The sequence below is a fragment of the Oppia nitens genome, unplaced genomic scaffold (assembly GCF_028296485.1).
Source record: "Oppia nitens isolate AA-2021 unplaced genomic scaffold, nextdenovo-longstitch-racon4-pilon3 scaffold1_pilon_pilon_pilon, whole genome shotgun sequence".
NCBI lineage: Eukaryota > Metazoa > Arthropoda > Arachnida > Sarcoptiformes > Oppiidae > Oppia > Oppia nitens.
This window is the reverse complement of record NW_026533199.1, coordinates 8,875,232-8,891,963: the sequence shown is the minus strand read 5'-3', so window position 1 is coordinate 8,891,963 and position 16,732 is coordinate 8,875,232. Positions and strand designations below refer to the sequence as shown.

At 26.5% G+C, this 16,732-nt stretch overlaps 1 protein-coding gene across 5 annotated transcripts in view; it reads right to left on the bottom strand.

Annotated features, from left to right (window-relative positions):
* Nucleotides 1-5,403: 5,403 nt before the first annotated feature.
* LOC128952134 (protein krueppel-like) overlaps nucleotides 5,404-16,732 on the bottom strand; it is a 44,730-nt gene continuing 33,401 nt past the window's right edge. For 2 of the 5 annotated variants that reach the window (XM_054297472.1, XM_054297473.1), the window contains exon 3: nucleotides 5,404-7,266. In XM_054297472.1, coding sequence (XP_054153447.1) covers nucleotides 5,527-7,227 — 1,701 coding nt within the window. In that variant the 5' untranslated portion in view covers nucleotides 7,228-7,266 and the 3' untranslated portion in view covers nucleotides 5,404-5,526. Of the gene's footprint in view, nucleotides 7,267-7,356; nucleotides 7,416-13,045; nucleotides 13,114-16,732 lie in introns of those variants that run through there. The other 3 variants (XM_054297475.1, XM_054297474.1, XM_054297476.1) reach the window with 3 other exon arrangements.

Genomic DNA, 16,732 nt, shown 5'->3' with positions numbered 1-16,732 from the left:
TTTTTATGATATAATGACTATAAAATTGATATGAGATCTTAAATAATGAGAAAAATCACTCACACTTGCAATTACTTTATAAATATAAGTGCATTATATTTATTAAATGTAAGAAATAAATTATAAAATTTTTAATATATTTTACTTAAAATATTCATAATAAAAGCTATTAATTTTTGAGACATTTTTGAATTTTCTCTTTTAACTAAAAAATTATATTATGATTTAATTAATTATATTTATATTACAAATAGAAAATATCTAATTTTATTTTAATGTTTACAAATTAGTGGGAAAATTTTGCTAAACAATATATGACAATACAGTATATTTTATTTACATATAATTCAGCAAAAAATCTTTATTAATGTAAATATTTTTTAACATTAACATACAAATATATAATGTTTGATAATATTAAAAATGATAATAAAATATATGATAAGCTTTATACACATTTTATACAATTATTTATGATTTTGAATAAAATATTCCTGAGTTTCAATAGACCTGAGTTTATCATCACTTTATGTTTTTTATTTCATAAGTAATAATAGCTATAAATTTATAAACAATTCTTTATAACGCATATCAATTCATAAACTAAAAATCTCAAAAACTTGAAATATTAAATAAAATTTGATTCATGTTTTATAAGTGATTATAAACAAAAAATATTATGTAGTCATGCAATTATAAACTACTATAAAATAACTAAGATTATAAAATTTTCAAAAAACAAAGCAAAAGTCCATTTATATATTAAATGTATAGTTTATACACAAATTTGACTAATTTTCAGTTGAATTGTATAAATTCAATTCAATTTAATCAATATTATTCAATATATAATGAGGTAGTCGTGTTGTATAAGTCCGGCTCATCTGTTATTTGCTCTCAACTGTCATCACAGAGACGATGAAACAGATTTTAGACGAAAAAACTAAATGTTTTCAGATTTATATAACCAATCCTTTTGTGTATCAAAAGAACATTTGTATTAAATAAGATTCAATAATAACAAACTTTTTTCTTATGGTGTATACAATTGAAAAAAATAAAGTAAATAAATTCAAAGTGAAAGTAAAGTAAAAGATAAGAAAACAAAATTCAATACAATATATTATTATGAGGTATTGAATTCATTCATTTATTTATTTTTTTTGCAGAAAACATCAACTTTTTGAATACTTATGATGTATGTGTTGTGTATTAATAATAAAAAATAGAGGCAGACATCTGCGGGTGTGTTTGGTTCACGAGGGACACCGATAGCTGTGTATATTTACCCTAATTTTTAATATATCTGATTGTAAACAACAAGCAATTTCAGTGACACTGGGTTTTTAGACCATCGCTGGGAAAGTGGGTTACTGTGTATTGAGTGTGATTTTGGATATGCATTTTGATCCAGGTTACATTTAAGCTTGTTTATTGTTGATTTGCGTATAAAGTATAAGCATAAAAACATGTTATGTCTGGTCTGACCCAATATCTATGCAACAATTTTTTGTTTAGTTGTGTTGGGTGTTAGACAACATAACAACACAATTGTATGCTTTAAAAAAATAAAAAATGCAAAAATGCAATCCATTGCCTATCGCTTATAAATGCATTGAATATGATTGCAGACGGTTTGCTAAGGGATTGAGTTATTGAGTTGAGTCACACAGTGAGACAACAATTGCATGTTTGGCTGTTTACAAGATTTCCAAAAACCAACGGCCCTTTACTTCCCCTCTCCTGTTGCTGTAGTCTTGGGGTTCTCTGAAGTTGCCGTAAGGATAGGTTAGGTGTTAGACGCGCTCAGACAGACTCAACAACACTTACTTCACTGACTCTTTCTCAAGCACTCTACCTCTCTATATATACTGTAATATATATACAGTACTTTCCCTGCACTGGTATGTAAACACTGACCACTACTTTTATTTCTCATTTATTTCATATAAAGTCAGACTTTCTCAACTAATGTCTTTCTCGACTACTTTTGATCTCTTTTCTTGAAAAATATTTTTGTTTAAGGATTTCTGCAGCAAAATAGACAACAAAAAAATCATGAAAAACTAAGAAAAGTAAAAAACAAATATAAATAATTGTTTTTCAATTTTTTACAAAATTGTTATCTACGTTAAAACTTAGCTAAACTGTGTAAACAGTACTATTAAGGACAGGTCTAAAATTTGAGTGCTTTATCGGGTTAAGCTTTATATAACTGTATTGTATACTGTATTATCATTTTTTGGTGTTTATTTAAAAAATTTTATCATCTACGAAAATCATAATTTTAAAAAATAAATTCTATTATTTTCACTGTTTTTAAATTATTTTTTTTATTATTAAAACATAAAACAATATTTTTTTGGGGGATTTGTTGTGATTTTCTGCAATTTTACTTCAAAAACAAATGTGAGCTAATTTATCCTCCGGTGAATATCGATATATTGTATTCAATATATTGATTGAACATATAGTATAAACTTTTATATTTAGATTTAAAAAGACAAAGACATTGGATTTTTTGTTCAAAAATATTATTTTAATTGTTTTTCATTTTCAAATATAAACACATTTTTTATATAAATGGATTAAATACAAGATTTTGTTTTGAACTTAATAATAATAATAATAATAATCATAAAAATATAAATTTATATAATAATAAATATGTGCACCAATAAAGCTAAATAATCAAAGTTAAAGTTAGAGGAACCGTAAACCATATTTAAAAGTAAATTTTATAATAATAATTAATTATAATCAAATTGCTTCAAAATATATACTAATTTTAAGGAACTGTATATATCAGAAAATATAATATAAATTTTGAAATTAAAATTCTATAAATTATATTTGTAGAAATAAAATTATATAATTATAATTTTTAATATATAATATATAAATGAGCTAAATTTTTATATTCAATTAAATTATTTATAATTAATTTTATGATAATTTTTAATAAAAGATGATTTGATAAAAGACTTGATCCATAAAAAAGTTTCATTAAATTCATGTAAAACAACAAACACATGGAAAAAGCCTTTTTGACAATAAAACCCGTTTTGTTTTGATTTTTGGCAGCAAAACACAAATTAATTGTTCATATATTATATTTTATATATTTTGTTTGTTTTTCTCAGTTATTTCACGTAATTATCAATTTTAAGGTTAGAAAATATACTTTTGATACTACTTTCAACCTTTCATTATATTATAGATATATAAATATATTTATAAAATAGTTGAGTTGAACTCATAATAAATGGTTCATTTATAATTTATTTATTAGTAATTATATTTATATTTTAATATTTTGTGTTAATTGAAATTTGATTTCTGGCCACAAATAAAATTTTAAAAATTAAAAACAATAAAAGATTAAAAACAGAGACTCACATAAAAACAATACAAATAATTAATGTCTCTTTAAATATTAAGAAATATATGTAAATATATATATATATATATATCAATAATAATAATTAATAATAATAATAACTTATATTTGTCTAATTTGGAAATAATTACAATTGTTGAATTATTTAATTATAATTAATAAAAAACTTAAATTTTTTATATAATATGTAAATGCATTTTTATACATTTTTAATACAATTATCAATTATAACATTGCGCCGCAAATAAAATTTTTAAAAATACCATCAATAAAATTGTTTTCAACAATCGATTAATCCTTTTTAATATCAATTTTATATCTCACAGATTATACTAAATTTAACACACAATTTGTGTCAAAATATATTTAATATTTTTTGAAAAACACTTTTAGAGGAACTAGTTTTATATTTGATGTCAGTTTCATTTTGATTAGAGTATACATCCCTTTCCTGTCAATTTTTAAATTAACAAATATATTAATCAATAGTTTAATTGTTTTTAATTTATTTACTCGTATATCGTGTCAACAGAATAGAGATTACTCTAACTTTATGTAAAAGTTTTGTATTAAGATTTCAATTCAATTTATTTCATTGAAAGACAACTCTTCTTAAATAATTTTTATCATTCAATGAAATAATTACAAAAAAACATATTTTAGTTTATTTATTTGTAAGTTTAATAGCTTTTAAAGCTGTCTCTAAAATAATAACTTTTACTAAAGTATTAGAGTTCACTAATTAAAAAAATTAACTCTTAAAATAAGTTTTGAGGTATTTATGGTTTTTAAGTGACTATTAGTTTCATGTGATTACCCATTAATAAAATGTGTAAAATAATGTTCAATAAAATCAAACTATACCTGACATACAATTAACTTTCTAGTATTTTTATAAACTATTCTTTAATTACAATCTGAGAATTTGAGATCCAATAATAAATAATTATAAATAACGTAAAAATGGGAATAAAAATTTGTACCATAAAAAAATTATATATATAAATGAATATATTATTATTATAAATAAATTATTTATCAAAATAAGTATAATTAAACTTAAAATATTTATATAAATATATCAAAATTGAGTCAATTCTCATCCTTTTAATATGATTTGTGCGCAAAACTGAACCCCTTTTCTGAGCCTTTCTGTCACACAATTGAACCAAACTATTGATAATTTTATTCATAAAAAACTTTCGGAAACAGTTTTATTGAACGATTTACACACAATACTTATGGGTTAATCACAGTTTGATTATTTTAAATAAGATTTTGTCACCTTTTTAACGCATTTTTAATAATAAATTATACATAACCCGACTTAGAGATGGTATACTTTAAAGGTATCGGAGCTGCTGTTGAGGTATGCTATGTGTTAGTTTTGAACATTGGTTTTTTGGTTTTCAAACCAATAAAATACTTAATATACTTATATACGATATATAAGTAATATATATATATATATATGTTTTTGTGAAATTGATTTTTTTTTCTACACTAGAGTTTGAAATGAGGTATTTCGTTACAATTAAAAACAAATTATCAAAATTTGATTATCAATACAAATAATAATAAGAATTTGAACTCATATAATATCAAAAATAATATTATAAGTCATATCATGTCTTATGTATAAGTGATATAAACAAAATATTACTAATAACATAACAAAAACAACATAAAATGTAATTATTTTTTTGTTACTTCATTTGGATTTTAGTTTTATGACTTAATTTAAAAAATAAAAAACTAGGAATTACTGTATTTAATTAGAGGAACAGAAAATTTTGTATTATTTATAATAATAATTAATAAATTAATTTGTTTTCACTCTCACTATTCATTTGTGTGTAATTTTAAATGTGAAAAAACAAATTAATTACTTTAACAATACGACACCAACTAAATAATTATATTAATTAATTAAATGCTTAAATCATAACAAATTTTGAATTTGATTTTTGTTTGTTTGTTGAACACATATTGAGATTAGTATGGTTTGTGTGTAAGTGTGTGAATGTATGTGACATACAATTTATGATTATATTTAACCGTTACTTAGCTTTCAATTGATTGAAAATTATTGAAAAGTAATAGTATTTTTTGTATCACTTTCTCACTTAACACGTAGTAGTCTTAGGTTTGGTCAAAGGTATGGCTCTATTGTTACCATTTTCTTCATGATCTGTGTCGACATCCATACCTCCGTTGCCATTGTTATCACTGTTGGAACTGTTTTCATGTAATCGTCTTCTCTGGTAGTGGTCATAAGGATCGTCATCCTCATCGTCATCGACCTCTTCTTCAATTGGTTCGGCTTCGGAATCATCACTTCGAGAACGAGATAAGTCTAAGACATCGGCGCTGTTGTTGTTATTATTATTATTAAGTTTATTATAATATAATAGCGTCGATGGCATACTTGATGGCGCCTGAAGTGATGGCGATAGCGATAGATTAAGAGGTTGTGTTTGTATCGAGTTATGGTCTGAGAGAAACAAATCTCTGTGTTGTGGCGTTAATATACGTATAGTTTGTCTCGGTTTACGGCGAGATTTAGACGGACCCGAATCAGGGAGACCACCCCCTAAGTGCGCAACCGGGGGCGGCGCCTTTGGTGGCACTGATGGTGTTAAATGATGATAAAAGGAACTGGAAGTGGCCGCTGCACTCAATGCGGCCGTCGAGGACGAGACGGTGGCACCGGTGGCCACAACAGGCAAATGCGTCTCATCTGCAGGACTGGCGCATATCAAAGCACTGGTAGGCGTGACCAGCGTGTCGTATGCTTTTGGTCTGCGACCACGTCTGGGTTTACCGATATTTGCTTCATCTTTAGGGCACTTATGGTGCATGAGGTGATGTCTCCTCCTAAACCTACCCAGGCACTTGTTGCACTCAAATGGCTTCTCTCCTTTATGTATCAACATATGGGCCTTCAATTGATTTGAATCTGAGAATCTACTGGTGCACAGCTCACAAGCGTAGGGCCGTTCGCCGGTGTGCACCCGTAAGTGCCGTCTAAGATTGGCCACCTGTACAAACTGTCTCTCGCAATGAGTGCAGTGATACGGCTTTTCTCCCGTATGTAACCTCATGTGAGTCTTCAAGTGGTGATCCCGAGTAAACCTTTTATGGCATTCCCGACATTCAAATGGCTTCTCCCCGGTGTGCGTCCGTTCGTGATTTTGGAGCACATGTTTATACCCAAAACATCGGTTACAGACCTGACACACAAAAACTTTGTCCCTTCCCTGACCAGTAGTCGTACTGGTGGTCGAACCACTACCGGGAGAGTCGGCGGCGCGCGGTTTTGGTCCCGGTTTAGAGCTGACACCCATACTTAAGGAAAGCGGAGAAGCGCTGTTGGAGCCGTCGGAACTGGACTTGGAATGAGTGCTATGAGTGCTGTTGGCACCGGACAGTGCATTTCTGGCCGCAACGTTTGCCAACTCTTGCATTAATATCCTATTTTGTTCACTGCCTGCCAATGGGAAAGCTAGCGGTGATATGCCTGAAGCAGCAGCCGCTGCTGCAGCCGCCAAATCATTGCCGATGGTCACCAATGCATTGCCATAAATTTGGGCTTTGAATAGATCTACCGCTTCCAGGACTGAAGTTTTAGGTCTTCTATGTGGTGATGATATGACACTAACACTGACACCTCCACTGCCGGTGCCGTTCGTAGAACTCGAGACCTTGGAATTGGATGTCGAGACGGACTCGACTTTAATTGTTGGACTTATTGAAGTGGATGTCGACAATTGATGTGTCAAGTGATCGATGGCATCGTTGCTCAACGCATCGCCTTCTTCTTTCATCGTCCGTCAATACCCGTGACACGTGCGGGCACACCCTAACTGGTTATACAAATATAAAATACATACTTTAGTAAACTTAAGTTATAGCTAATTATATAATTATATAATTAAATATTCATTTTTAATTACTTTATAAACAATTCTTATGAATGACTGATTTAAAGTGTTTGAATACACAAATGACATATAAAAACATATTATAAATTCATATATTTATATAACTAATGTTTAAATATCGATAAATTTTAGTCACTTATAATAAATATCACGAGTGAAGAATCAAGTGGTGATATAAATCAATTGAATACTAAAGACGACTACAAAATGTTTGAGTAAATAAAAAACCTATAACTTTAGTTTAGCTTTTATTTTGTTTGATTTACTGATTTATTTTTAAAAAAACTTATAACAAAATGATCGCAACCTTTGACAACAAATTACATTGAGTTACTTAATAACTTATAATAGATTTATTCTATAGATGTTTATCGACACAAAAAAACAATATTTTTTAAGTAAACAAATGGTAATAATTAAAATAAAAACAACATTTATTGATCACATTTACAATTTTGATTTATAAGATATGACTTGTTTTGATATATTTTGAAATATATTAAAACATTAAATAATTTTGATAAACATATATATAATTTTTAGGAACTTTTTATTTTGCTTTAGACGTTCAGAGAAAACATCTACATCTTTAAGAAACTTTTTAAGGAATGGTAGGTATCGTATGAATAAAATGATTATAAAAACTCATGCTTTCAATAACGGCTCTCCAATATTGTTATGTATGGAATACGAGAGGAGTTAGGGTATAGTAGAGGCGGATTGTCTTATAGGGAACCAGTAGTGTGTCGATACATCATTCAATTCAGGGGGAGTTAACCCAATGGTATCAAACATTATATAAATTGTTAGCCTAGTATCAGGCGGCGGGAGAGAAAGAGRGAGAGAGAGAGAGAGAGAGAGAGAGAGAGAGAGAGAGAGAGAGAGAGAGAGAGAGAGAGTTTATTTCAAGGTTGCATAAAAATGATAGAAAAATTGTAAAAATGATTCAGTCATATCTTAGGGTGAGGCACAACATAAAAGCATAGGTTAAGCTGACACAGCACTGGTAGCTGTGTTTCTGTCCTGCTTTTCTTAAGTAATTGTCTCAGCATTTGATATAAATGTTAGGGAAAAGAGTCTAAAAATCAGGTCAATCGCACAAAAAACAGAAACAACACAACACTACTAAAATAGTTGAAAGTCTGGCACACATATCGACGTCATCCATGTCTCGACTTTACCTATTGTTATGTCACCCAAAAAATGGTTATATGTTTGTTATATGAGTGAATGTATGTGCAAAAGATTTCCCTTTCAATGAAGATCAAGGTCTGGAAGACCGAGTTGTATGCAATGTCTGGCCCTAAACCTATCGGTAACCACCCCTATCACAGTCTCCCCTCTCTCTCACAGTAAAAAAGTATTTCCTTTGACTCTCTTTTTTTGAGTCCTTTTCTTTTTTCAAAGCAAAAGGGAAACCATTTGTATACCACTTTCTCTTTCAAACGGCGAGGAGAGAGACATTTGCCACCATCTGATAGTTTCAGTGTTCTTTCATTTTACAATTTTGACTCTGATCTGCATTTTTTTCGTAAAATATTATAATCATTTTACTCCAAACACATATAGACAGTACATATATAACACATATACTGTACACAACAGTTCCCAATTGCCTTATCACTAGTTCCCCGGTATTTTGATGGCAATGATATTCAAGTGTTTTTTTACTCTCTCAGAAACCTTTGGACATTCTTTGAGTTACTAATACTGAAGGCAACCATTAGGCCAGTGCTCTGATAAGGCAACTATACTAAGCATACATTCATAATATGTAATATTTGTGCAAATGTTGGGAAATTGTTGTTTGGAGGGAAACGGCATTACTATTGGGGGACAGCAAACAGTGAATTAGTGTCGCACCACTACATACACTTAGCCATTGCTCTCCCTCTCCGACCAATTGATAATAAATGCCCAGAGATTCAGTAAAACACACATTTAATGTCTATTTCTTATTAATATTATATACACTTAACTCATCAAAAAAAAATTTTATTCAAATAATATTAATATATCAATAATCATTGAAAATACCATAAAATTATTATAATATAAAATATGTATCAAAATCATAAAACATCAAATTAAAGAGGAAAGTACTAAAAAAGTTAGATTCCTTTCAAACTCTTATTACATAAAAAACTAATACATATTTAGCCCCAAAACACTAGTAGTTAAAGCATTGAATTTTCATTCAATTAAAAACTCATAGCCTTTAGCACCAAATCCTGTAAAGTAGTGCACAACGGATAACATTAACCCATTGAAAGGAAAACATTTTTACAAGAGTTAAAAACCCCTTACATCTCATATATAAATAATAAGGCAGTGATGCCTAACTTTCCTCCTTTAAACTCAAGCACATACCAGTGCTCTCTAACATTGCTTGTGTGGCGGCTTAAGTCATAGATGCTATTTTCAGTACTGTTTTAGCTCTGATAGTCATTTAATGGTTTATGTAAATGAAAGGTTAAATCTAAATGAATTAAATAATGACTTTTATATTCTGTAATTTATATATAATATATAAGTGTTATACAGAACTTTATAACTTTTTTTCTTTTTTTCGTGACTAATAAATTAAAAATTGTACGTTCAGTATAATAATTTTTTTAAATGTTTAAGATTTATTTTGTTATAACTAAAAACATTAGATTTCACTTATTAGTAGATATTATTTGACAAATTTGTTATTATATTTTGAAATTTTCTTTTTAATTTTAACTATTTTAGGAGACAACATATATATATATAAAGATAAAAATCAATTTCAAGAGTTGTGTTTAGAAACTGACTGAAAGAAAATAAAAATATCTGACATTTGAGGGTTGAAACTAAGCAAAGAGTCTTATTAAATAATTGTTGGTTTAAAAGCAGTAAAATATGTCTGATTTGTTAAAATGGTTATTACATTATTTAACTGAATGTCATTTTATTTGCTGATGAGCTAAAGTCCAATTCAAGCCTTATATTAAGTGATAATGTAATATTTAAACTGAATAATGTCAAAGTTATATACGATATTATAAATACAATCAAATTATTTCAATTATAACAGCAAAACACACATCACAACAATAACAACTTACTATAATACTTGTAAATTATATGATAGCCTATTATAGAGAAATGATATATAAATTAATGAGAGGTCCAATTTAGAGGTAACAGTTATATATTAACTGCAAATATTATATAAATACTGCATATAATGCCAATTGTCAAAAATTCATTATCTTATCAAAATACCAAATGCTAATAAAATTCATGATAAATATATATAATAGTCATAATTTATTTGCACATGTATTTTATATGTGTTGTTTAAATTCAGGTTTGTATCGGTTATCGTTGTTTTTTGTCGACAGACAGAGAAACCATTTAATACATTTTCAGAGTCAATGTTGTGTTATGTTTACACAAAATATCTAAAAAAATCTTTACAAATATATATATTATATTATATATATTTATAAACATTTTGATAAAACAAAATTTGGACATAACTTTGATTAATGCAGATAATACTATAAACTTTTATAGTAAAATTATATAGTAATGATATAACTACTAATTACACATTATCGTGATCTACAAAATATTATTAATAACTATTATTAATTATTATATTATAACTAAATTATCATAAATACCAAAAAAGTTTAATAAATTAAATTTTAAGCTTCATTTTATATAAAATACAATACAAAATATAGTTATTTCTATTTTCTTGACAAATAAATTAATCTGTTTTTGTTGTCAATAGACTCAATGGACTACTTGTAAAATATTATCTCTTAAAGAAAGAGAGAAACTCATGATAAAAGATATATAATTTTATGGTCATATATATATACAAACATAAGGAGAGATTATTTATCAAATGTAATTTTATCTTATATAATGTATAGTTTTAGTTATAGTTTAATATAATATATTTATCCTAATATTTGATTTAAATAAGTAGAACACTGGCTATGGTTGCAAATATTTACATATCATTGCATATCTTAAGTACAAACTATAAGCAAAAAAAAATTATTGGTTAACAAAAACCATTCAAACAGTGATCACAAGGATATCACTTTGTATTTGTAACAAATTTAAACATTTAATTATCGTAATTGTTATTAACATTATTAACCTAATAATTGCCTAATTTAACATTAGCAAAGAACTCATTAAACCACAAATAAAATAAATAATAACAAAGTTTAAAAATAAAAATGTATATACTATATACCGACTCATTTATTTGAAATAAAATAATTAGTATTAGTAATACTAATACTAATTTAGTATACAAAATTATTACTAAGAAATATAAGAATTAAATTTCAATTTAATATATTATATTTATATAATATAAAATTATTGATATTTAAGTACCATACATTATACTGTATATATACAGTATATAATAAAAATTAAAAACCTTTAATTACATATACAATTGTATATTTGCAATTTATTTTGTGTATAGTGTACAGTATATATATATTTACTTTATATTACTAATGATATTTTATATTTGAAAATTGTTTTTAAAAATATTGAGTTATAATAAAATTGTAATAATAACAAAATTAAAAGGAAATCTATGGATCAGTCAGACATACAGTGGCAAAGTTAGCTCAATATGATCCTAACCTTTCAGCGCTAAACAACAATTGAATATACGGTATAATAAATAACTTTTTATTTTAAAAAAAATATTCGATTTTTACATCAAAAATAAGTATATATGTCTACAGATATATAGATATATGGGTTTGGAGGGTATGGGAGGAAAAGAGAGAGGGATTGTACAGAAAGAGAAACTAACTTTAATGTTAGCAAAATGTGAGTCAGTAGTGAAAGAGCAGAGACTAAAGAGAGAAAATTATAGCATCTTTTTGGAGGAGAAGTACATATTGAGTGAATTGTGTTTAGTTTTTTAGAAAAAAGGTATAACAAAAAGCTAACTAAGAAGTTATGAATGAATGCAAATGGCAGCTGCAAGTCGTACCGGGAGTCTAAGTCCTGTCCAAAAAAAAAGTCTCTCTCACTCTCACTCTCACTAATAATCAATTGTGTGTCAGTTGACAATTCACAAAATGTACAATTGATGATCAATTGAGGAACAAAAATGACGGCGACTTGAGATCGGGAGAGACCTACTATTCAATTGTCGTATTTTTTTCGATGGCAATGACACACTGCCCTCCATCACACACACACACACTGCCATCACATCTACAGAATATATATTGGCGCTCATGTATATAGTATATACAATATTGATATGCCATACGGTAGTGTTCATACAAGAGAGTGACGGACTATTGATAGCTAAGTCTATATAATTGTGGCTTTTGGACTACAATTAATCATCGGAACTATACTTTAGATTAAATATATATATATATTATCAGTATATATATATATATATATATATATATATATATATATATATATATATATATATATATACTAACAATTGCATCGATATTTAACAAAACTATTTCAAGACATGGGCGCAGAGCACAGATTATTCACTGTTATTATTATTATTATAACAAAAAATATAAACTTCTTTTTAATAGACATACAGACAAACATAAGAGAGTAAGAATGAGAGAAACGTGTGTTTTGTTATACATAACCATAAAAAATTGAATCATCTCTTCAACACAACAAATATATTGATAAAACTTACTGTTCATAAAGCGAGTCAACACTTGGAGTGACATCAAGTCTTTGGATTAATTGGACAGTCAGCTAACACATCATTATAATCACTAATAATTTTTTACTTTTGATAACTAGTTAATAGAAGCAATTGATTGTTTTGATAGTTTTTCATTAATAACAAATATATATATATATAATATTATGCAACAACTAAATTGACTTTGTTTTACAAAATACAATATATGATATAAATATATAAATTAACTAATAGTTTATTAAATGGACACTTAGTTATAGAGTGATATCATTGTTTTTTTGTGGATAATATAATGGTTAGCAATGTTTGTCAAAGTGATAATAGATGTATAAAAAGACATATAAGTAATGCTTGGAATAAGATGTCTTCCCAAGAGTTGAAAGTGTGGTATAATATAACTGTTTATTGAATGTCTGAACGAAACTATGAGACAGTAGTACTGTTCGACAACAACTCAAACATTTTGCACAATATTTGAGTTAAGTTGAGATGAGATGAGACCAAACCTTACCAACCATTGGAAACACCATTCACTGGTGAACATACTGTCAGATCAATAGTTTTTGGTATGGAGTGAGCGCATTGCAGACATAAAAAATGCCACGAGATATCTGACTGTGCCTGTGCTCTACCACTGTTTTATATATATATATATATATATACCAGAATATATGTATAGTTATACTGTATATAAAAAATATTATATATATTGATATACAGTATATATATGCATAACAGATAAAACACTGGAGAATTAGAGAGAACCAGTGTCTGGTAACGTGGTGTACATATACTATATATATATATATATATATATATATATTCAGTACAGTATAACTATGGCATTGCATGCATTGAATGGCACTGTTAGTCATTTATTCAAAATTATCAAGTGTTTTTTAAAATAAAATAAAAAATATATAACATAATATTGATCAATGAAATGGATATAATAATAGTGACTTAATTTTATATGTATCTCTCTTTTAATATATATACTAATGTTATAGATATATAATTTAAAAATTATAGGTTTTCTTTTTATTAATTTTATTTTCTTTATTTTCATTTACTTTTAAAAACATTTCATTTGTCACACACTTTAACCTAATTTTTTAAACTCTAATGTTTTTGTCAATACATTATAAATATTTTTGCTAACAATCTTTAGATCACATCAAATCTCTTCAGTAAATCTCTTCATTTATTTTTTATTTCTTTCTTACATTTCTTTTCAAAAAAACTTTGGATACTTTTATTTCTGTTACTAAAAGAAATAAATAAAGGATTACCCAAATGGCACATACCTTATGGTAATAGAAATATAAGGATTGAGAAGATCTCTCAATTTAATTCTCTTTCTAAGTATTTGATTAAAATTTAAAAACCTCTCTCTCTCTCTCTCTCTCTCTCTCTCTCTCTCTCTCTCTCTCTCTCTCTCTCTCTCTCTCTCTCTATCACTGATTCACTCACATTTCCATTCATTCATTCATTCATTTACTCACTCACTTCTAGAATAAGATAAAAAAATATATTGTTTATAAATGTATATTTATATCATTATCATTATCTTTAATCAATTAAACAGAAATTTAAAAAAGTACAAAACTTAAATACGCTTATCTATCATTAAAAATAATATTAATAATAATAACCTTAACTCTATTTATATTTGTATTAATAAAATTATTTTTATTTAAAAAACATCAACACATCTGCTACAAGAAATTCAAAACATAACAGTAGTTGCGGTAAAAACTGACAGAAAATAATAATATTAATGATAAAACGCTTAACCAATATATATATATATAAATTTATATATAAAGAGCAATCATAAAAAATGATTGAAAACTGAAGCTAATTTTTTTATAATAAATATGAATTGTAGTAAAATTAGATATTAAAAATGTATTTAATATTCAATAAAACATAATGTAAAAAAATGATACACATATATACAAAGGTGTGTAAATTGAATGAAAAAAACAGTGAAAAATTCTAAAAATATATAACGGCTCAATATTTTAATATAAGTCATTGTATAAAAATATATATCTACAGTAATATAAAAACATGTCGTAACAGTACAGGTGAGTGAATAAGTATAAAATAAAATTTAATAAAAAATGCATACCATTTACAATATCTTAAACAGTGGTGTCTTTGTGTATGTGTTGTACCTTATAATCGATTGGATCACACTTTCCCTTTTCAGTCACCCTTTTATATAAAAAGGGCTTTTTATGTGAAGGAGAAAGTGATTGTTGCATAAAAAGTGGGATCGATTTGAGTGAACAACTGTACACTCCTTTGTCATTCAACCCTTATATATATATATATCTATTGTCTGTCCTTTTCAATGGCACACTTAGGAAGTGGTTTTCACAAGTAGTTAAATAAGAAAAAAATTAAGAATGAGTTGACTATAAGTTTTTCATTTCCGCGAAGTGCAAGACATTAATCAATAAAAATATAACTTTTTATATAATATTCAGTTGTCTGTTAGTATCAAATATAAACAAAATAATAACTTAATTTTAATTTAAAATCTTCATTATTAATTTAAAACATTAAATCACTTATAAAAATATCGTATTCGCGTAAATCTTTAAAATATTTCCAAAACTTTTATCAATTGAGAAAACTTTTTAAAAAACTTTTAGACGATCTTATATACTATAGTGAAATAGCCATTGACTCTCTCTATCTAACTGTCTGTCTCTCAACATGTTGTTGCCATCCACTGATGTGCACAGACTATGACTGAACACCAAAAGGACAGACACATTGAGTGCCAACAGAAGAAATACTAAAAAAGTTAAAAGAAAAGGTTGGCTACTATTGCTTGTGACCACCAATGCATAAGGGCTCAAAAAATAAGGCAGGACTAGGACTAGCACTTATGGGGACTGTTGGATCACACAGTTATATAACTGCTTAGACATTAAGAATAAACTATAATATGTCTGATAATAAAGTTTTTTCCTCTTTTCCCTATTTTTTGGTCCTTCACTTGACTTCAAGAATGTGTTTATCTCTTATGTATTTTTTTGCTGTCTATTTACTGGTCATAGTATGTGTTGTCTGTGAAAAAAGTTTATAAATAGCTAAACAACAAATAAAATACAACTTTACTCTCTTCCCAGTTATTTGAAGTAACAAAATAATATATATATAGTATATACTAAACACATAATTTATATTTACTAAATTTAAGTAAAAAATATTATTTACCAGCTTTAAGTCAACATATCGTTTGTTAAATTAAGTACTATTCAAAACAAATTTATGTACATTTTAGTCAAATTTAGACTATAATAATATATATTTTTATAAATACTGTTTAAACTAAATTTATTATTGCACAGTTTACTATTGAATAAATTTTATGTAAAATTAAGATCACAAACAATAAAATGACTTTTTTGTTATAAAGAACAATATTTTCTAATATTTTTAAAAATAAGTTAAATAATAAAGTTATGCTTCAGTTAATATACAATTCAATTAAATTACACATTTAGCGGATATTAATATTATATTAGCACAAAATAAAAACAATTTATTATTTATATTTAAAAAAAATTAGTTATTAAATATTATATATTTGTTTTATCGATAACTTTATGTAAGTCTCACGCATTTAATGATAGCATATTATTTTATGTAATA